Genomic DNA, 23,929 nt, shown 5'->3' on the forward strand with positions numbered 1-23,929 from the left:
ATATATAGATGCTTCTTGTAGCGACATCTAGTGTTTGGTAGGTATACTGAAAGAAATATGTTAGTCCGTTTACTATAGAAGACGCAGTATTTGCGTACTAAAAGTTTCAAAATATGCAGTTTTTCTCTTTTTAAATTTATTTCTTAATATCTACAAATAGATTAAAATAACGCTTGATCCTGCTTTATTCTTAAGAAGCAGTCTCTAATTATTCTTGTTCAAATATTAGTAGAAAATGAGTATTGTATGCAACACATTATACAAACTAAAATAAGAACAAGTTTTTCAGTAAATATTATAATTATATAAGTAGAAGCAAGTCTATTATATATATATATATATATATAAATATATATATATACATAGCAATAGGATCTGCCCAAAAGCTTCAAAATCAACAATCAAGGTTCAAATAATATAGAGTATTAGATAAAATTAGCTATGCAACACATTATACAAGATTCATTAGATGTTTGTGTCGACATCTAGTGTTTGTAGTTAGGGAACTGGAATTTTCAATACTTTACAGTTCAGTTTTCATCCCTTTTTGTTAGTTAAATTCCACTTCTAGAAAAGTAGGATATTATTATGTATTTTCTAATAGGATAAATGAGAATAAAAATCATAATTTATTGTAGAAATTCAGTCTTTATTCTACACTTAAATAAAAAGGTAAAAAAGTTGTATAAATATGAAATTAAAGAATAAATGCTTAATTAGTGTATGATTTGCAACAAGCCCTTAAAAGACACGAAACTAATTCTTTGTAAATTCCATAACAAATCGATATTTGACTAATCCTACAACTACTACAATTATAGATATAAAGGTTGTCCCATACCAATACCTGTAAGAATAATAAATTAAAAATAAGATATGAGACTTCTTTGTTTATGACTAGGATTGACACAACAGGACCGTAATCAAATAATTTGATTTATTTTAAATTGAAATTTGAAATTATTGTCAGAAATAATTTGTTTTAAAGGAAAAGGACTAGCTAACAACACTCTAGCATGTTACAAAAAATAAACCATTCGTGACTAATAAATTATTTTGAATGGAGAGAGGCCAATGTTCCTTTTTTATAAATAAATTCTCTTTATATAGGGTGATTCATCAGTGTGAATCGACCGTTCAATATTTATCAGAAATGTATTATTTTATCTTTTTTTTTTTTATATTGATAAAGTGTATAGACTGTAAAGTGTCATAAGTATCTAAAGAATACGTCAACAATTGAAATCATCAGCAGCAGGTTCTTCTTCAGCTTCGTATTCATCATCAGCCGTTGCTTCTTGGTATTGTTGATACTCAGAAACTAAATCGTTCATGTTAGATTCAGCTTCGGTGAATTCCATTTCATCCATACCTTCACCGGTATACCTACAATGTAATATCACATATAAAATGTGTCAATAAAGAGTAATAAAATACTTACCAATGCAAGAAAGCTTTCCTTCTGAACATAGCAGCGAACTGCTCCGATATTCGCTTGAATAGTTCTTGAATGGCTGTGGTATTACCAATAAAAGTAGAGGACATCTTCAAACCAACAGGCGGAATGTCACAAACGGCAGTCTTAACGTTGTTTGGTATCCATTCGACGAAGTAGCTGCTATTCTTATTTTGAACAGCCAGCATCTGTTCGTCGACTTCTTTCATCGACATCCTACCTCTAAATACCGCAGCCACCGTTAAATATCTACCGTGTCTCGGATCACAAGCGGCCATCATGTTCTTGGAATCGAACATTTGCTGAGTAAGTTCCGGTACGGTCAACGCCCTGTACTGTTGATTACCTCTGGACGTTAAAGGTGCGAATCCGGGCATGAAAAAGTGAAGACGAGGAAACGGAACCATGTTCACGGCCAATTTTCTAAGATCGGCGTTCAATTGACCGGGGAACCTCAAACAAGTCGTTACTCCGGACATGGTGAGAGATACTAAATGATTTAGATCACCGTAACTAGGATTTGGTACCTAAAATTATCGATTAACGAATGTTGTTAAATGAAAATGAAAACTTACTTTTAAAGTTCTGAAACAGATGTCGTACAGAGCTTCGTTATCTATGCAATAAGTTTCGTCCGTATTTTCTACTAATTGATGTACGGAAAGTGTAGCGTTGTAAGGTTCTACCACCGTATCAGATACTTTAGGACTCGGCATTACCGAATAAGTATTCATTATCCTGTCGGGATATTCCTCTCTAATTTTGGATATGAGTAAAGTACCCATACCGGATCCGGTACCGCCGCCTAACGAATGAGTCAATTGGAAACCTTGTAAGCAATCGCAGTTTTCTGCTTCTTTTCGTACTACGTCCAATACGGCATCGACTAATTCAGCACCTTCAGTGTAATGACCCTTCGCCCAGTTGTTACCTGCTCCCGATTGACCGAAAACGAAGTTATCCGGTCGGAAAAGTTTACCGTATATTCCCGAACGAACCGCGTCCATGGTACCCGGTTCCAGATCGAGGAGAATCGCTCTAGGTACATATTTTCCTCCGTTAGTTGATGAAGCAACTGAAAATATAAATATTTACATACTTTCTTTATAAAAAAAATCATTGATAATAGTATAAAATTATATGTCAATTATTTTGTTTAATTTGTGTACCACCCTGTATTATTAGTATAACCGCAAATAACCTTGAATGAAATTAAAGAAGGAAACGAATTTATCTTGCAAATGGTGATTCAAAAGTACAATTAAAATAAATTTAAAGTAGTTACACTTGTTAAAAAACACTCGTAAATTGTTATTTTACGAGTTGAAAGTTTTATAATGTAATTTTTCTTTTATTTCATCTCGTTAATCGACTTATAAATTTGGGAATGTAGTCAGCGCCATGTGTTAACCAGCTGTTTACGATTTATATTTAAGTGAAAAAATTGCTTATTTACTATATGTTGTTATAAATAGATTCATAATAACTAATAACCTGTATAATATTCACATCAGTTAATAACATATATACCGTTTTAAAATTGTTTTTTTTTTTTAAATAACGTCCCGCATATATTTCTGGTCATAATCACAACTTTCTAAATTATAATCTTGTTGACATTATTCCCCGGAAATTGTTATGTAAATGTTTGTATGTATTAACACAAATTGACCCAAATATTATAGCTAATTGTCTCATTTCATATACTATAATCTTATTCTCGAACCTTCGATTCCTGGAAATCTATATTTGACGTGAATAAATAAAAAGTCATAATAGGATAGGATATTAAATTATATTAAATTTATTTATTACTATTTCTCATATTTAATTAAATTAATAAACAATTCAATTCACCTGGTACATTTTTATATAATATTTATGATATATTAACCAGTTTTTTCTACTTATTTCAATATTTAATAGAAATAATTGATTTAATTTTGATATTCATGGTATAATGTTAAGTCAATTTATCACATTTCTTTATTATTTTGTGTCTTTTAGCTCACTCGGTACATTAAAACATGCAAAAATTTATCAATAAACAACATAATCTTATTTCCTTCCTTTTAGTTCACCCGGTATATATTTATATCGTTTTTGTCGAATATTTCCTACTAACTTTATTATTTAATTAAAAAATAATTTATTTTGATGTACCTCTTATATACATATGTAAATCTATCTAAAGAAACTTAATAAACCACATAACTTTATTTTATTAAATTTAGTTCACTCGGTATATAGATATCTATAATCCTTATCTATTTTAATATTTAATTAAAATGTTTTAATTTCGATATTCCCTGTATATTAATGACAATGTATCCAAACATCCCTAAAAACAATTCGAATCGGTGACGTAACGTCCGGCGCCTATTAAAATTTAGTATTTGCGGAAATGCGTTTTCACACAATAGTTGTTTAGGGTCATTAGTACCTTCAAAGAGTGATGTGATGGTGTTAGTGTCTGTGATTAAAATTAAAGATTTTTATAAAAAAGGTAAAGTTATTATATGTTTTTTAATTTTTAAAAAGGGTAGAAACATTTTTTTAATATATTTAGAGTTGAAATTGTATATTAATTTTATTATTCTTGTTATGTTTGTTTACTAGACAGACATCTTTATTTGCATCTTAAGATTTTAATTTATCTCTATAGTGTTTTATTTATTTTGATAATATATTCTGATTTATTCTACAATTGAAAAAGGGATGAGTGAGATATTTTAATTGTTTTTTTTTCTTCATAGTTGAAATCTTATTACTTGAAATGTTAGTCCTGTTTACTGGTCCATATTGCCTTTTTGATTTAAGATGCTCAACTAATTATTTCTATACAGTTTCATGAATGTATGGAGTAATAATATTTTTAGATTTATTGGAAAATTGAAGTATTATTAGAAAAAAGTATTAATATAATCAATTATTATAAAATAATTTAGTTTATAACTCAAATAAACTAATTTTTTTTCTCTCTCTCTTTCTCTCTCTGTCTGTCTGTCTGGTCGCTAAACACAGAGGCGTAGCTATAAATTTTTTATTAGCTTATCTTTTTTGTAAAATCATTAATTTTTAACAGTGGCGTACTAAAAAAATGTGTCGTGTATATATTTAATTGGAAATTCACATTTTTTTATTTCCCTTTGTAAGATTTTTTCTATAGTCTGTTTTCAACTATAGAATAATTTTATAATATAAAAGTATTCACAGCATACATCTTTTAATATCCTTTATCACTCAGGGACGTACTAATTTTTTGGGTAGATTTTGAATTGAAAATTAAATTGAACATGGATAAAATATTTTTTTTAAATTGTATTATTTTTTTATATGGAGTTATTTTTATACAAACATTTTTTTTCTAATCATTTCTACTAGAGTTACCTTTTTTAATTTTTTTATAGATTGTGTCGTACGAATTAACGCGAATTACGTGGTGTGCATAAAGGTAGGTCCTAGATGTGACGATTAACGAAAATAGAATTTTTTTTTCACGAATTTTCAGGCTTAGATTTACAAAAATAGTTCAAAATTTCAAGTTATTTCAGTTATAATTTCATCATTATTTGATACCAGTGCAGTCTTTTGAAATATTTTTTATTTAAAATTTTTTCCTTCAAGATTCTATTTTCGTTATTCATCGTGTGTGCCCGTAATAATTTTGTTAGCAGGTTTGTTTTAAAATATATGATAAAGCACGTGCCAAGTAGGAGGAAGTTGCGTAAATCATAAAATTCATCGTAATCGGTCAATATTTATATTATAATGCATTTTATCAGTCGGTAAAAGTGAGGTTAGGTCAGTTCAATACTGAAATTATACGAAATAATCAAAAATATATAAAAAACAAAAATTTTTTTCTATTTAATACAAAATTTCTTTGATTTTGGGGTAAATAATTGTTCGGGGACATAATAGATCAACGTTAACATAAGAAACATCTTCATCAATGGCTATATGCCTTTACGAGCGTTGGTTTGTTTTAAAATATATGATAAAGCACGTGCCAAGTAGGAGGAAGTTGCGTAAATCATAAAATTCATCGTAATCGGTCAATATTTATATTATAATGCATTTTATCAGTCGGTAAAAGTGAGGTTAGGTCAGTTCAATACTGAAATTATACGAAATAATCAAAAATATATAAAAAACAAAAATTTTTTTCTATTTAATACAAAATTTCTTTGATTTTGGGGTAAATAATTGTTCGGGGACATAATAGATCAACGTTAACATAAGAAACATCTTCATCAATGGCTATACGCCTTTACGAGCGTTGGTTTGTTTTAAAATATATGATAAAGCACGTGCCAAGTAGGAGGAAGTTGCGTAAATCATAAAATTCATCGTAATCGGTCAATATTTATATTATAATGCATTTTATCAGTCGGTAAAAGTGAGGTTAGGTCAGTTCAATACTGAAATTATACGAAATAATCAAAAATATATAAAAAACAAAAATTTTTTTCTATTTAATACAAAATTTCTTTGATTTTGGGGTAAATAATTGTTCGGGGACATAATAGATCAACGTTAACATAAGAAACATCTTCATCAATGGCTATATGCCTTTACGAGCGTTGGTTTGTTTTAAAATATATGATAAAGCACGTGCCAAGTAGGAGGAAGTTGCGTAAATCATAAAATTCATCGTAATCGGTCAATATTTATATTATAATGCATTTTATCAGTCGGTAAAAGTGAGGTTAGGTCAGTTCAATACTGAAATTATACGAAATAATCAAAAATATATAAAAAACAAAAATTTTTTTCTATTTAATATAAAATTTCTTTGATTTTGGGGTAAATAATTGTTCGGGGACATAATAGATCAACGTTAACATAAGAAACATCTTCATCAATGGCTATATGCCTTTACGAGCGTTGGTTTGTTTTAAAATATATGATAAAGCACGTGCCAAGTAGGAGGAAGTTGCGTAAATCATAAAATTCATCGTAATCGGTCAATATTTATATTATAATGCATTTTATCAGTCAATATAAGTGAGGTTAGGTCAGTGGTAAGTACTTACGAACATACGAATGTTGTAATATTTTTTGTTTACCTGAGGCTTCATTATAATAAACGTTTATCCTTTCTAATTGCAAATCGCTGTCTCCTGTATATATCCCGCTGGGGTCTATACCGTGTTCCGCAGAAATCACTTCCCAAAACTGTAAGAAAATAAAATATTATTTGGAGTATGAAAAAGTTTTGGTTTGGAAATGAGGGGGTGTTATTTTTGGTAGCGTCCCTGTGTTATTTTTTGTTTGGAATGTATCTTTTTTTAAAGATTTTCTTAAGTTTTCGAGGTTTTTGAACTTCGTTTGTGTATTGAAAAAAGCACGAAGTGGAAAAAAAATAATGAAAATTTTGATTTTTTTAATTGAAAAATTATTTTTGGAGACGAATTTATGGTTTTTGGATTTTTTATTGGGGAAAAAAATTGTTGAAATATTGGGTTTTAAATTTAGGTTTCAATTATGTCTTAAATTTTCCGGAAAAATGATCAAATTTGGAAAAAAATCATGGAAAATGTGGATTCTTTTTTCAAAATTTCTGATAAATTATGAAAATTAGGTAAAATGTGGAATTCAATTGTTTTTCTTTAAAAAATTGTATGTTTTCGTATGTAATTTTTCTAAAAAATGAACAAATTTGGAAAAAAATCATCGAAAATGTTGATTCTTTTTTCAAAAATTCTTATAAATTATGAAAATTAGGTAAAATGTGGAATTCAATTGTTTTTCTTTAAAAAATTGTATGTTTTCGTATGTAATTTCAACAATTTTTTGTACCAATAAAATATCCAAAAACTATGAATTCATCTCCATAAACTTGACTCGAATTTTTTTATAAAAAATTTCTTATTTTCATTTTTCGAAAAGTGCATACGAAAACGTACAATTTTTTAAATAAAAAACAATTGAAATTCACGTTTTGACTATTTTCTATTTGACTTTTCGAAAAAATGAATAAATTTGGAAAAAAATAATCGAAAATGTTTGTATTCACGGCCATCCTCTGATAGTAACCAAAAAATTGTTTTGGAAGTTTCATAGTTCCACAAAGTTCAGTAGCGCAGGTTTCAGTTTTCCAAATTTGGTTTTTTTCTAGTGCAGCTATTGGGCAAGATTTCATGGCCCCAGTTGCACCCTTGAGATATTATTTCTCGTACTATTAAGACTAGTTCTAGTACCCTAAACAACTGCCCCATATGTGAAGATTAGTCTCATAATTGCTAGGTACATCCACCGTAGGATTTTTGGGTTACAAACCCATATCGTCCCTGTAAAGTTTCTGTACACTATCAGAGCTTTCGCAATGCCTCATTTAAATATAGATTAGGCAAAAAAGTCTCGAGTGTACCCCATCGTTTTCTTTGGTTTAAACCCAACGATCGACAAGTTCGTTGAGATCTTTCCTTGGAATAAGATCCAGAAAAATGTTTGCCTACTGCACCTCTTTTAACCATAGAATTATTCCATCATGGATCTGAATAAATGATAATATATCCAAACTAAAACACCTTTTTGACATGTCCAAATTCAATTTTCCAAAATCGTATCAATCTAATCGAGTTTTCAGAATAATTTAAGACGTTCTATCACTTAAGCTGACCACACACGATCCGTTTGAATAGAAAAAATTGTAGTTTCTATATCATCTAAATTTCTTTTTTAAAAAAACCCTGTATACTCAAATAGACGTCTCGGAATCCGTATTTATTTTCGTTTTAAATATTTCTAAAACGAACCGAAAGGCAATTGCCTAGTGCAGCACGATGTTATACAAAGTGTAGTTCAACGCACTCCCGATGCAGTTGCTTCTATTTATAATAGGAAATTAATGAGTCGGGAAAAGCCGAGGTGACAATTTATTTATGGAAAACACGTTCGTGAGATTATTTTCATCTTGAGGTGTAAAAGGGGGTGAAAAATAGGGTAGAAGTTACGTTTTATTTTCTTTAAATATGCATCAAAATGAAAATAAGCCCAGAAGACATATTTCGAAGAAAGCACGGTTGCCAACTGTCCCGGATTTCCCGGGAAACTCCCGATTTCCAATCGCTTTGCTGCTGAATCGAAATCTGCCTGTATGAGGGAAAGTTTGAAGGAGTTCGTGGAGGAATTCAAAATACCATGGCAGGAGCTTGTCAAAAATTTTAAATTTGATCCTGCTCTTGTTTCGTATTTTGGGCGACGATTGCCCAAATTCGTTGGAACAATTGTTAGGCTTAGATAATTTGGATCAAGATCAACCGGAAACATTTGATCATCAAATAAAAAAAATAAACAAATTCAGAATTCTGAAATCTGCGCTACTGAATTTTTGGCAATTAAGAAACGTTCAAAACAATTTTTTGGTTTTTATCAGAGGATGGCCGTGAATAGACATTTTTCAAAGTTTTTTTTTTCGATTCTAAAATTTTTAAAGACAAGATTTGCCATTACTTAGATAAAAACGAACAATTTGAAAAAAAAAAAACAATTGAATTTCATGGTTTAACTAATTTTCATAAATTTTGAAGAAAAAATTAAAATTTACGTTAATTTTTCTCCCATCTGTTCATTTTTTCGAAAAATTTAAGATAAAAATGAAACCTAAGTTTGAAATCCAAAATTTCAACAATTTTTTGTACCAATAAAATATCCAAAAACTATAAATTCGTCTCCAAAAACTTTACTCGAATTTTTTCATAGAAAATGTCTTATTTTCATTTTTCGAAAAGTGCATACGAAAACGTACAATTTTTTAAATAAAAAATAATTGAATTTCAAGTTTTGACTAATTTCTATAAATTATCAGATATTTTGAAAAAATAATCAACATTTTCGATTATTTTTTTCCAAATTTGTTCATTTTTTCGGAAAATTTAAGACACGAATGTAACGTAAGTTTGAAATCCAAAATTTCAACAATTTTTTGTACCATTAAAAAATCCAAAAACTATAAATTCGTCTCCAAAAACTTTACTCTATTTTTTTTTGCAAAACATGTCTTATTTTTATTTTTCGAAAAGTGCATACGAAAACGTACAATTTTTTAAATAAAAAATAATTGAATTTCACGTTTTGACTAATTTCTATAAATTAACAGAAATTTTGTTCATTTTTTCGAAAAATTCAAGATAAAAATGAAATCGAAGTTTGAAATACAAAAACTCGAAGTTTTTTTGCAAAAAATATCTAAATTGAGCTATAAATGAATCGATCTAAATCTAAATAAAGAAAATTCTATTTTTGACGATTCTTCTTCTTTTTTTTAATAATTTCATGTTAAAAATTTGATTTACGTAGTTGCCGTTCTTGTTTTAATATTGGTTAAAATATTTCTTAGTTATCTATTTTTTTAATAATTTTATAAATTCCAAGTAGTTTTTCTATAAAAAAAATTGATTGGATTAATTTGATCTTACTTCGTTGGATATTTAGAGCGAATAACTGATTTAGATTCGTGATGTAAGAAAATAAAATATTATTTGGAGTATGAAAAAGTTTTGGTTTGGAAATGAGGGGGTGTTATTTTTGGTAGCGTCCCTGTGTTATTTTTTGTTTGGAATGTATCTTTTTTTAAAGATTTTCTTAAGTTTTCGAGGTTTTTGAACTTCGTTTGTGTATTGAAAAAAGCACGAAGTGGAAAAAAAATAATGAAAATTTTGATTTTTTTAATTGAAAAATTATTTTTGGAGACGAATTTATGGTTTTTGGATTTTTTATTGGGGAAAAAAATTGTTGAAATATTGGGTTTTAAATTTAGGTTTCAATTATGTCTTAAATTTTCCGGAAAAATGATCAAATTTGGAAAAAAATCATGGAAAATGTGGATTCTTTTTTCAAAATTTCTGATAAATTATGAAAATTAGGTAAAATGTGGAATTCAATTGTTTTTCTTTAAAAAATTGTATGTTTTCGTATGTAATTTTTCTAAAAAATGAACAAATTTGGAAAAAAATCATCGAAAATGTTGATTCTTTTTTCAAAAATTCTTATAAATTATGAAAATTAGGTAAAATGTGGAATTCAATTGTTTTTCTTTAAAAAATTGTATGTTTTCGTATGTAATTTCAACAATTTTTTGTACCAATAAAATATCCAAAAACTATGAATTCATCTCCATAAACTTGACTCGAATTTTTTTATAAAAAATTTCTTATTTTCATTTTTCGAAAAGTGCATACGAAAACGTACAATTTTTTAAATAAAAAACAATTGAAATTCACGTTTTGACTATTTTCTATTTGACTTTTCGAAAAAATGAATAAATTTGGAAAAAAATAATCGAAAATGTTTGTATTCACGGCCATCCTCTGATAGTAACCAAAAAATTGTTTTGGAAGTTTCATAGTTCCACAAAGTTCAGTAGCGCAGGTTTCAGTTTTCCAAATTTGGTTTTTTTCTAGTGCAGCTATTGGGCAAGATTTCATGGCCCCAGTTGCACCCTTGAGATATTATTTCTCGTACTATTAAGACTAGTTCTAGTACCCTAAACAACTGCCCCATATGTGAAGATTAGTCTCATAATTGCTAGGTACATCCACCGTAGGATTTTTGGGTTACAAACCCATATCGTCCCTGTAAAGTTTCTGTACACTATCAGAGCTTTCGCAATGCCTCATTTAAATATAGATTAGGCAAAAAAGTCTCGAGTGTACCCCATCGTTTTCTTTGGTTTAAACCCAACGATCGACAAGTTCGTTGAGATCTTTCCTTGGAATAAGATCCAGAAAAATGTTTGCCTACTGCACCTCTTTTAACCATAGAATTATTCCATCATGGATCTGAATAAATGATAATATATCCAAACTAAAACACCTTTTTGACATGTCCAAATTCAATTTTCCAAAATCGTATCAATCTAATCGAGTTTTCAGAATAATTTAAGACGTTCTATCACTTAAGCTGACCACACACGATCCGTTTGAATAGAAAAAATTGTAGTTTCTATATCATCTAAATTTCTTTTTTAAAAAAACCCTGTATACTCAAATAGACGTCTCGGAATCCGTATTTATTTTCGTTTTAAATATTTCTAAAACGAACCGAAAGGCAATTGCCTAGTGCAGCACGATGTTATACAAAGTGTAGTTCAACGCACTCCCGATGCAGTTGCTTCTATTTATAATAGGAAATTAATGAGTCGGGAAAAGCCGAGGTGACAATTTATTTATGGAAAACACGTTCGTGAGATTATTTTCATCTTGAGGTGTAAAAGGGGGTGAAAAATAGGGTAGAAGTTACGTTTTATTTTCTTTAAATATGCATCAAAATGAAAATAAGCCCAGAAGACATATTTCGAAGAAAGCACGGTTGCCAACTGTCCCGGATTTCCCGGGAAACTCCCGATTTCCAATCGCTTTGCTGCTGAATCGAAATCTGCCTGTATGAGGGAAAGTTTGAAGGAGTTCGTGGAGGAATTCAAAATACCATGGCAGGAGCTTGTCAAAAATTTTAAATTTGATCCTGCTCTTGTTTCGTATTTTGGGCGACGATTGCCCAAATTCGTTGGAACAATTGTTAGGCTTAGATAATTTGGATCAAGATCAACCGGAAACATTTGATCATCAAATAAAAAAAATAAACAAATTCAGAATTCTGAAATCTGCGCTACTGAATTTTTGGCAATTAAGAAACGTTCAAAACAATTTTTTGGTTTTTATCAGAGGATGGCCGTGAATAGACATTTTTCAAAGTTTTTTTTTTCGATTCTAAAATTTTTAAAGACAAGATTTGCCATTACTTAGATAAAAACGAACAATTTGAAAAAAAAAAAACAATTGAATTTCATGGTTTAACTAATTTTCATAAATTTTGAAGAAAAAATTAAAATTTACGTTAATTTTTCTCCCATCTGTTCATTTTTTCGAAAAATTTAAGATAAAAATGAAACCTAAGTTTGAAATCCAAAATTTCAACAATTTTTTGTACCAATAAAATATCCAAAAACTATAAATTCGTCTCCAAAAACTTTACTCGAATTTTTTCATAGAAAATGTCTTATTTTCATTTTTCGAAAAGTGCATACGAAAACGTACAATTTTTTAAATAAAAAATAATTGAATTTCAAGTTTTGACTAATTTCTATAAATTATCAGATATTTTGAAAAAATAATCAACATTTTCGATTATTTTTTTCCAAATTTGTTCATTTTTTCGGAAAATTTAAGACACGAATGAAACGTAAGTTTGAAATCCAAAATTTCAACAATTTTTTGTACCATTAAAAAATCCAAAAACTATAAATTCGTCTCCAAAAACTTTACTCTATTTTTTTTGCAAAACATGTCTTATTTTTATTTTTCGAAAAGTGCATACGAAAACGTACAATTTTTTGAAGAAAGAACAATTGAATTTCACGTTTTGACTAATTTCTATAAATTATCAAAAATTAAAAAAAAAATCAACATTTTCGATTATTTTTTTCCAAATTTGTTCATTTTTTCGAAAAATTTAAGACACGAATGAAACGTAAGTTTGAAATCCAAAATTTCAACAATTTTTTGTACCATTAAAAAATCCAAAAACTATAAATTCGTCTCCAAAAACTTTACTCTATTTTTTTTGCAAAACATGTCTTATTTTTATTTTTCGAAAAGTGCATACGAAAACGTACAATTTTTTGAAGAAAGAACAATTGAATTTCACGTTTTGACTAATTTCTATAAATTATCAAAAATTAAAAAAAAAATCAACATTTTCGATTATTTTTTTCCAAATTTGTTCATTTTTTCGGAAAATTTAAGACACGAATGTAACGTAAGTTTGAAATCCAAAATTTCAACAATTTTTTGTACCATTAAAAAATCCAAAAACTATAAATTCGTCTCCAAAAACTTTACTCTATTTTTTTTTGCAAAACATGTCTTATTTTTATTTTTCGAAAAGTGCATACGAAAACGTACAATTTTTTGAAGAAAGAACAATTGAATTTCACGTTTTGACTAATTTCTATAAATTATCAAAAATTAAAAAAAAAATCAAAATTTTCGATTATTTTTTTCCAAATTTGTTCATTTTTTCGGAAAATTTAAGACACGAATGAAACGTAAGTTTGAAATCCAAAATTTCAACAATTTTTTGTACCATTAAAAAATCCAAAAACTATAAATTCGTCTCCAAAAACTTTACTCTATTTTTTTTTGCAAAACATGTCTTATTTTTATTTTTCGAAAAGTGCATACGAAAACGTACAATTTTTTGAAGAAAGAACAATTGAATTTCACGTTTTGACTAATTTCTATAAATTATCAAAAATTAAAAAAAAAATCAACATTTTCGATTATTTTTTTCCAAATTTGTTCATTTTTTCGAAAAATTTAAGACACGAATGAAACGTAAGTTTGAAATCCAAAATTTCAACAATTTTTTGTACCATTAAAAAATCCAAAAACTATAAATTCGTCTCCAAAAACTTTACTCTATTTTTTTTGCAAAACATGTCTTATTTTTATTTTTCGAAAAGTGCATACGAAAACGTACAATTTTTTGAAGAAAGAACAATTGAATTTCACGTTTTGACTAATTTCTATAAATTATCAAAAATTAAAAAAAAAATCAACATTTTCGATTATTTTTTTCCAAATTTGTTCATTTTTTCGGAAAATTTAAGACACGAATGTAACGTAAGTTTGAAATCCAAAATTTCAACAATTTTTTGTACCATTAAAAAATCCAAAAACTATAAATTCGTCTCCAAAAACTTTACTCTATTTTTTTTTGCAAAACATGTCTTATTTTTATTTTTCGAAAAGTGCATACGAAAACGTACAATTTTTTGAAGAAAGAACAATTGAATTTCACGTTTTGACTAATTTCTATAAATTATCAAAAATTAAAAAAAAAATCAAAATTTTCGATTATTTTTTTCCAAATTTGTTCATTTTTTCGGAAAATTTAAGACACGAATGTAACGTAAGTTTGAAATCCAAAATTTCAACAATTTTTTGTACCATTAAAAAATCCAAAAACTATAAATTCGTCTCCAAAAACTTTACTCTATTTTTTTTTGCAAAACATGTCTTATTTTTATTTTTCGAAAAGTGCATACGAAAACGTACAATTTTTTAAATAAAAAATAATTGAATTTCACGTTTTGACTAATTTCTATAAATTAACAGAAATTTTGTTCATTTTTTCGAAAAATTCAAGATAAAAATGAAATCGAAGTTTGAAATACAAAAACTCGAAGTTTTTTTGCAAAAAATATCTAAATTGAGCTATAAATGAATCGATCTAAATCTAAATAAAGAAAATTCTATTTTTGACGATTCTTCTTCTTTTTTTTAATAATTTCATGTTAAAAATTTGATTTACGTAGTTGCCGTTCTTGTTTTAATATTGGTTAAAATATTTCTTAGTTATCTATTTTTTTAATAATTTTATAAATTCCAAGTAGTTTTTCTATAAAAAAAATTGATTGGATTAATTTGATCTTACTTCGTTGGATATTTAGAGCGAATAACTGATTTAGATTCGTGATGTCTATTCGGAGAATCATTTTATGCGGTTTTCGTTTCTCGTCCGAGTGAATCGATTTAAAAACGTATGTTCTTAAGAACTTTTTCAACCGCTATGTTCATTCGGGTGTAAAATTAATGTCCGGCAATTAGAAATTGTTCAAATAATTAAGAAAAAATTGTTCAAAACCATGTTTTTATATCTTATACAGTAAGCGTCGGTTTTAGGAGGGTTTGAATCACCAGGACCGCAAATTTTTTTTCCAAAACTTGTTTACGGCATTTAATATTAAATAAATAGTCAAATAATATTTCAATTCATTTTGATTTCTTAATCCAACACTGTATATAGTGGATCTTATGATATTTCGGTTAGTATATAGATCATTAAAAATATAAACTACGGTTGTATACTAAAATTATAAATCCGACAACACTGTACATACATAATGTTAAATTTTTGTTTTGAATTTCGAAGTTTCTAAATTTTTCTAACCATGGAAAATATTTACGTAACTTTTTTTCGGTTTTTTTTCCAAGGAATGTTTACAAATCACTATTAATTGATGCCAAACAAATACTAAACAACGTGGCGTCTTCAAACTTCAAATATAGATCGCGTACTTTCTAATAGAGGGGTATTTTTGACTACCGCCATCTCTAGGTCAGACTAGGTACTTCTGGAATCATTATCGTAAGTCCCTTGTATAGAGATAAATATGCAAAATAAATTCGAGTCTACTTATATCCCGATCCAGCTAATCCACAAGTTTCTATGTTATCTGTGGATAAATAGGGGCGGATCGATATAATAGCCACCAATTTGTCCTGATATGACGCTATTAGACTTGTTTTTAGATTATGTCTGTTGGTATTGACCGTTATCTGAACAATCCACCCCGTATAATTTTTTTTGTACCAATGGGTGTTCCACATCGTATTAGTATTCAAATAAATTCACTACTTATTTTAAATTTCATATTGTCCTTACTAGGATCACCAGGAATGTCTAGATTCGATTTTGAACTTGTCTAAAATCTATAGAAATAGATTAATTTAATAATTTTATCTCTATGTCTTCATCAGGTCATCAGTATAAGAACGGTACGCGGTTAAGTGCTACTACATAAGCTTGAGCTGTAATAGACGATGTACGAAATTCAACGATTTCTACTTGATTTTTTTCGTACTTTTTAGTATGTTTATTTATTAAAAATAGTTTGAAATATAATTAAAAGTATTTGTAGTTTCATTAGCTGTTTCTTTAATTCTTGTACATTTGGATAACTGTATTGACTGACGACGAACGTTCTGGACGGGCGAAAACTGTGACCATCATTGATATAATCGAAATTATCATTGTTTTTTTACAATCAATCTTTGTTTAATTGTTTTTAAAAATAACCATTTTTCAACGAAACGTGTTTTGATTCCCATATGTATAAATCAGGACTATACGGTGGATATCCTAATAATTATAGCTTCTAATTGATTAAAATGGTTTTTTCGAACAACCTCCTATTTCATTTCTAATTGTCGTAAAGACCTAGATATAATAAAAAAATATTTAATCGGCATTTCCAGTTAATCATCCCGCGGTTTTAGTGGTCGTAGAAAGAGCGCGTAGAGCAAGTTCGCACAATAAATTGAAGATTCTGTTGAAATCTTGAAAGTTTTTATTTGATTGTCTATTAGACAATATTGAGACGTATTTCTGGGGTAGTTGCGTGTTTTTGGGAAGTTCGATAATGTCCAGTCGACGGGGTAGAGGCGACGAGTTGTCGCCAGCCCTAATTTAAAAGTTTATCCCTTATTAAAGGGTGTATTAGTTCGATATGAATATATGAGCTCTGATTTAACTTACATAGTTTGTGCCTAAATTGAAAAATCTTTTTTTTATTTAATATTTTCGACCTTTGTGTTTGTTCGATCGATAAAAGGATATTAAGGATTAAATTATTCATAAAGGATAATTGACTACAAAGTTGATTGACCATGTATGGCGTGTGCGTGTCTAGTACATTTTGCGTTTTCATGTTGCATCAAAACTTTCAATATTTAACGAGTTCGTAGTGAAATAACATTGAATTTTGAAAAAATATATTAATTGTTGTTATTAATGATAAAGCAATTGATAATATTGAGGAAACTACTAGTCACTGATATAATCGTATGGCAGGAAAGAGATAAAAGAAGTATTGGAAACGCGAGTGCAGTTTTTGTAATCATTTTAGTAAAAATAACTTTACGAGCTGATAAAAGATAATTTCTTGGTTGATTATGATAAGAGGTTTTCTTAGAAACAAGTCACGTCTGGTCTATGGAAATCACGATTGAATGTTGTCGCGGTTTTACAAAAACTTTTTTTTGTTTTTTAATCTCTTTTTAGTCTCTTTGTTTGATTAAGTTTTCACCTTCTAGAGACTTTTTGCTATATGTATTCAGTCTTGGCTTTTTATATTCTTTTTTTGATTGATTTTCTCCTTCCTGGATCCTTTTTTTGATAACAATTATGATTTCTAGGCTCTTTATTGGTTTTTTTTTTATATGGGACTCAATATCTTGAGTTTTTGATTACGTCTTTGTGTTATAGCTTCTTTTTGACTACGTTTTTACAGTTTTATGGACTTTCTTTTTTTATTTTTGCGACCCACTTTTTTCTATGGATTCTTTCAACTACTTTTTTGTCTCGTAGAATCAAAATCAATGTTTCCTAGTATCTTTTTTGATAAATTCTACACTCCCTAGGCTATGTTCTTCAATTTTTTTACTAGGAACTCGATTCATAGAGTTTTTGTCTACGTTTTCTTAATTTTAAGGACTTTCTGTTTTTATTTTTACTATTATTTTGTTCCTAGGACTTGTTTTGACTACTTTTTTGCCTTATAGAATCTAAATCAAGGCGTCCTAGTATCTTATTTGATAACTTCTACGCTTCCAAGGCTATTTTCTTTAATTTTTTTTACTAGGAACTCGATTCATAGAGTTTTTGACTACGTTTTCACAACTTCAAGGACTTTCTTTTTTTATTTTTACTATTACTTTGCTCCTAGGACTTGTTTTGACTACGTTCTTTCTTGGCAGAACCTTTATTTGATGCTTCTTAATGTCTATTTTGACAACATTCACATTTTCTAGACGTTTTCACCTGTGATTGGATTTCTAGAGCTTCCGACTACGTATCTGCTTTCTAGCCTCATTTTAACTGCTTTATTCCATATTTTTACACTTTCTTCTAGTATTTTCACGACTATCTCGTTTCTTGGAGGTTTTTACTAAGTTTTTGCTTTTTTGAACCTTTTTTGACTACATTCAATGCTTCTTAGTGTCAAACGTTGCATAAAACTCGCCTTTGATAGTCCCGTTCATTAAAACTTAAATTACTTGTTTTAAAGTTAATGAAATATTAATATTTTCGTTATTACAATAATTAGATATTATTCAGTGCATGAATGTATTAATATCGTGTGTTTGGTATATAAATATACATATAAATATACAGAATGTCTAGAAAAAAAAACTCTCGAACCAGGACTTTGCTTGTATCGCCAAATTAACTATATTTTTCATTTTACCTGTTTCCTTATCACAATATTCGTTAATTTCGTTTAGAAAATCAAATCTAGTGACAGAAAATTGTGCTAGAACATCAAGCATTCGTCGCGAGCTGAGCATTGCTGTAGATGCTCGGTCTGTTCGATGCTCCTTCACCGCTGTTCAACGAATGACAGGTGTTTATAATCACTTTTGGAGACCACCGTATTATTTATTGTACTAATCGTCGAAATATTATTGAAATGATTAATTGTTTTTGATATTTGTTGATGAATGACTCACGTTAAACCGAATGTGTTACTAGTAGGATTATTCATATATATATAAATACTCATTAATGTATGATTAATTCTTATCACGCAGTTGTGGGGTTAACCATAAGATACTGTCAATTGTTTGTCACATAAATATTGCGTCACAATGATTCAAATGATGAAAATATTCAACAATACCTTAAGTAGTTGCTGTTTTTATTTACTACGTCTCTGTTTCTTGCAATCTATTCATTTTTGAGTACGTGCTTGTTTTATGTAACCCATTTTTTTACCTATTTATTGGTTTAGCGTTTTCTTGATAAAGTATCTGCTTCTTGGACTCTTTTTTGACTATGTCTTCGCCTCCTAGACCTTTTTGACTATATCTTTGCCTCCCAGACTTTTTTTGACTATATCTTCGCCTTCTCAACCTTTTTTGAGTATATCTTCGCCTCCTAGACCTTTTTTGACTCCATACCTACTTCTTATATTGTTTTTCTGATTATTTACTTGCTTCTCATGACCCTGTTCTCGCTTTCAAGAACTTTTTGATTATATTTCGGCTCTCTATACTATTTTTTTGACTACGTTCACCCTTTTTTGACTCTTATTGGCTACGTCCTTTCTTTCAACACTCTTTTCTCTACTAATTTTTCGTTTTCCAAAATTTCTTTTGGATTTTTTATTAAAATTTGGTTTTGAAGACGTTTTTTACTATATTTCGACTCTCTATACTATTTTTTCGACTACGTCCACCCTTTTTTGACTCTTTTTGGCTACATCCTTTCTTCCAAGACTCTTTTCTCTACTAATTTTTCGTTTTCTAAAATTTCTTTTTTATTTTTTACTACAATTTGGTTTTGAAGACGTTTTTTACTATATTTCGACTCTCTATACTATTTTTTCGACTACGTCTACCCTTTTTTGACTCTTTTTGGCTACGTCCTTTCTTCCAAGACTCTTTTCTCTACTAATTTTTCGTTTTCCAAAATTTCTTTTTGATTTTTTATTAAAATTTGGTTTTGAAGACGTTTTTTACTATATTTCGACTCTCTATACTATTTTTTCGACTACGTCTACCCTTTTTTGACTCTTTTTGGCTACATCCTTTCTTCCAAGACTCTTTTCTCTACTAATTTTTCGTTTTCTAAAATTTCTTTTTTATTTTTTACTACAATTTGGATTTCAAGACCTTTTTTACTATATTTCGGCTTTCTATACTATTTTTGCGACTACGTCCACCCTTTTTTGACTCTTTTTGGCTACGTCCTTTCTTCCAAGACTCTTTTCTCTACTAATTTTTCGTTTTCCAAAATTTCTTTTTGATTTTTTATTAAAATTTGGTTTTGAAGACGTTTTTTACTATATTTCGACTCTCTATACTATTTTTTCGACTACGTCTACCCTTTTTTGACTCTTTTTGGCTACGTCCTTTCTTCCAAGACCCTTTTCTCTACTAATTTTTCGTTTTTCAAAATTTCTTTTTGATTTTTTACTACAATTTGGTTTTCATGACCTTTCTGACTATAGTTCGGCTCTCTATACTATTTTTTCGACTACGTCTACCCTTTTTTGACTCTTTTTGGCTACGTCCTTTCTTCCAAGACTCTTGTCTCTACTAATTTTTCGTTTTCCAAAATTTCTTTTTGTTTTTTTACTACAATTTGGTTTTCAAGACCTTTTTTATTATGTTTCGGCTGTCTAGACACCATTTTCGACTATATCCAAGTTCCTTAAACATTTTTTACTACGTTTTCCATTTCTATTCTACCTTTTTGACAACATCGTAATGTCAAAACCTTTTTTTGACTACTACCTATCTTTCTAGATTTACTTTTTGTATTACGACTGCGTTGTTGAGAGTTTTTCGACTATTATAACTTCCCACTCTATTTTTGAGCATGTCTGTACTTTATTTTAGTATTTTTCACATTTCAATTAATAAAAAGTAGTAAAATATTCCAATCAAAAATTGATTAATTTATTCACCTACCCTCGTATATGAAGAAATATAAAATTATTGCTAAAAATAAGAGTTTTGATCCAAATTATTTTAATAATTATTCAAATTAAAGCCTCCCATAAACATTTTTTTATTAAATAAATCAGATGATTGATTGAAATATACAGGATAATTCAAATAACTGTGTAAATAATTGAATTAAATTTATTTATTAATTTACTGTTTTATTATTTTGAAAAACTGAATTTATCAGGGAAAATATAAAGTTTATTATAATTTTTTAAATAAATCTACCCCCTCAAAATAAGTGTTTCTATCGTTTATTATAATTAGTTTTAATGCAGAAAGTTTTAAGTTTCTTAATTTAAAAAAAATATTTCATATTTTCGAAGGATTCTACTCCAATTATCCTCAGAATTAAAATTTTATTAAGAATGTTAATTGAAACGGATCCAAAGATGAATTTTCAAAAAATTATACCTATAATTTATTAATTATAGTTAAAACGACAACAAAAAAAATTATGACTGACCTTAGCCCCAACTTGGTTTCCACATTGTCCCGCTTGTAGATGTACGATTTCCCTCATTTTCCCGGAGTTGATTTCAAAGCGCAATCTTCACTTGACGATGAGCGGAAGAGGAACTGAACGGTCGAACTCGACGGCGACGATATAGTCGACGGCGATGACGTTTCTTTAGCTAGTGGAAAGGGTTCAGTTCGACGATCGGATTTCTTTGGAAGGAAACGCCGCGTTCGTTGTAAGGCTTGATAAAAATAACCCCTTATGGTACACATTATTAATACGAGGGTCAACACGGTCACTTATAATAGGAAAAAATCGTTTTTATACCATAATTTTAGTTATTTTTTCAAATAAAAGCTTGTAGATACATATTTTCATCCCTAATAGCAGATATAAACGCCCGTTTCGATAGGCGTTCACCACCCCCTGTCATTCTAACAGGACTTCATCGTAGTTCCAGTCCCGTTTCGCGCGTAGCCTCTTTTCTCTTCTCTAAGTTGTGTGGGAGAGTCAGAAGACACCCTGTTTGCTATACACCCTTATTGAACATCCCTAGGAAGAGTGTACGGAGATGTTAACGAATAAATATATTTTTTTTCCAAAATTTTTTTGTTTTTGTTGGGTCAGGTACTTCTGGAACCATCCTCGTACCAATCAGAATCAAACGTTCTATACAGTTTTAAGTATCTCGTATGGCAAAGGTCACTAACTCATAGATTAATCATTAAGTTATACAAAATTTGGTTGTTTAATTTGCAAATGGGACAGTAGGGATAGGAACATGGATATTTGATTTTTCCTCGTACTATACAGGGTGTCTCACGACGAATTAAAACTATCTGTATATATGGCAAAATCATGAAAATTTCTACGTTTGGGTTTTCGCATACGATCTTTTTAACTAAAATATTTTCAAAGATGGCCGACTTCCGGTTCTACCGGAAGTCGATTGTAACTTTGTTATTTTAAATAGAACACCCTGTATATTAACGTAAAATTTTAGTATACTTTTGTCTAAAAACTTTTTTCGAAAAATACATATTTTTTGAGTTATTGATTTTTTTGTAAAAAATTTGACCGTTGCAAACCCTTATAAATTATTTTTTTATAATGATACCCTTAAAGATATGAAAATGTTTTCTATTCGGTTGCATTTAGCAAGGTCGGACGTATTTGAAAATATGTTAAAAAAGTTTTCATTTTATACAGGGTGTGTATAAAAAGTGTTCAAAGTTTAACTTAATAAATATAAAATTTTTTCAAATAGAACCACCTGGTTTTTTCTATTTTAATGCATTTAGGGATAAAAAATAAGGCAAATTCATGTATATTTTCCTATACCTAAATCTAACCGTTATCCAGATATTATTAGGATTAGTAAATAACTAATCCTATTTCAACTTCAGTCGTTTCCGAGATATTTGTGGCTTTAACATTTAATATCTGGATAACAATTAGGTTAGGTTAGGTATAGGAAAAAACACATGAATTTGCCTTATTTTTCACCCCTGAATGCATTAAAATAGAAAAAACCGCGTGGTTCTATCTAAAAAACGAATGTGATATTTATGAAGTTAAACTTTGAACACTTTTTATACACACCCTGTATAAAATGAAAAATTTTTCAAAATAAAATGAAATACGTGTGAGCTTGCTAAATACAACCAAATGAAATCATTTTTATATCATTAAGGGTAAAAGGGTAAGAAAATAATTTATAAGGGTGTGCAAAAAAAATTAATAACTCAAATAGTATTCATTTTTCGAAAAAAGTTCTTAGACAAAAGTATACTGAAATTTCTCGTAGATTTCAAAAATGTATTAATATACAGGGTGTTCCATTTAAAATAACAGTCGACTTACAGTAGAACTATATACAGATAGTTTTAACTCGTCGTGGGACACCATGTATTTCGGTTCTACTAGTCTCACAGTAAAAAAATTTGATAAATTTATCAAGATATATAAAAATTGTTGGTATCCTTGTTTTAACATGAAAAAACTAACACGAAAATTGAAAAATAAACGTAAATACTTTTCAAAACGAAATTTCATCAATAAAAATCAATGAAAATATTTTGAATAATTAGATCTGGAAACCGCATGATTTGTTCATCTTCTTACATATTTATTTACGGTAGATTGTTTGTATTTCTACATGCGTCTCATTTTCCGTCAGTCGCACTCGTAGACGGAGTGTTTAGTTGTTGTTTTATCCGTTCTAAATTGGGCGGAAATTCTTTAGACTGGAGGAATTTGAAACTAGCGACCGAAAATAAATACTGTAACATTGCTAATGATCGGGATAGGGTGTCATCACAAGAATAGAATTGGATTTATAGCTTTAAATATGTGTGGATTCGAACCATGAGGCTTTTTATTTTTTTAATATACGAAAAAAATGAGAAAAAGCTCGATATGTGGAAAGGCGATTTCAGAGTGTTTAATTTCGAAATTTTTTGGTACTTTTTATCATAATTTTGTCAAAAAACGTTGATTTTTCGTAATGGCAAAAAATATTAGTTTGAAAAAATGTCATAATTTATTTAAACACCATATATTGTACTTGAGTATAACGAAATTATCAATTTTTTGTCGTTTTAGCTCACTCTTCTACTTTAATCTTTTTTGCTGAAACTTTTCATATTTTTGAGACATCCTGTATTACTCGAAATGATTTTAGACAATTGCCGTAATTGATTTTCATCCAAT

At 28.7% G+C, this 23,929-nt stretch overlaps 1 protein-coding gene across 1 annotated transcript; it reads right to left on the bottom strand.

Moving 5' to 3' along the window:
* Positions 1-628: 628 nt before the first annotated feature.
* Positions 629-21,435, bottom strand: LOC130894847 (tubulin beta chain-like). Its single transcript, XM_057801861.1, has 5 exons — positions 21,224-21,435; positions 6,529-6,637; positions 2,032-2,531; positions 1,442-1,983; positions 629-1,386 (listed from the first exon to the last, which is right to left on the bottom strand). Exons 1-5 carry the CDS (start codon positions 21,278-21,280, stop codon positions 1,233-1,235), a joined length of 1,362 nt encoding a protein of 453 aa, XP_057657844.1. The 5' UTR covers positions 21,281-21,435; the 3' UTR covers positions 629-1,232.
* Between the last annotated feature and the right edge of the window lie 2,494 nt (positions 21,436-23,929).

The sequence above is a fragment of the Diorhabda carinulata genome, chromosome 6 (genome assembly GCF_026250575.1).
Source record: "Diorhabda carinulata isolate Delta chromosome 6, icDioCari1.1, whole genome shotgun sequence".
Classification (NCBI taxonomy): Eukaryota; Metazoa; Arthropoda; class Insecta; order Coleoptera; family Chrysomelidae; genus Diorhabda; species Diorhabda carinulata.

Coding starts and splice junctions, on each gene's coding strand:
- LOC130894847 (XM_057801861.1), bottom strand. CDS start 21,280: ATGAGGGAAATCGTACATCTACAAGCGGGACAATGTGGAAACCAAGTT. Junction 6,638..21,223: donor GAAACCAAGTTGGGGCTAAG/GTCAGTCATAAT, acceptor ATTTTCTTACAG/TTTTGGGAAGTGATTTCTGC. Junction 1,387..1,441: donor AGGAAAGCTTTCTTGCATTG/GTAAGTATTTTA, acceptor ATTACATTGTAG/GTATACCGGTGAAGGTATGG.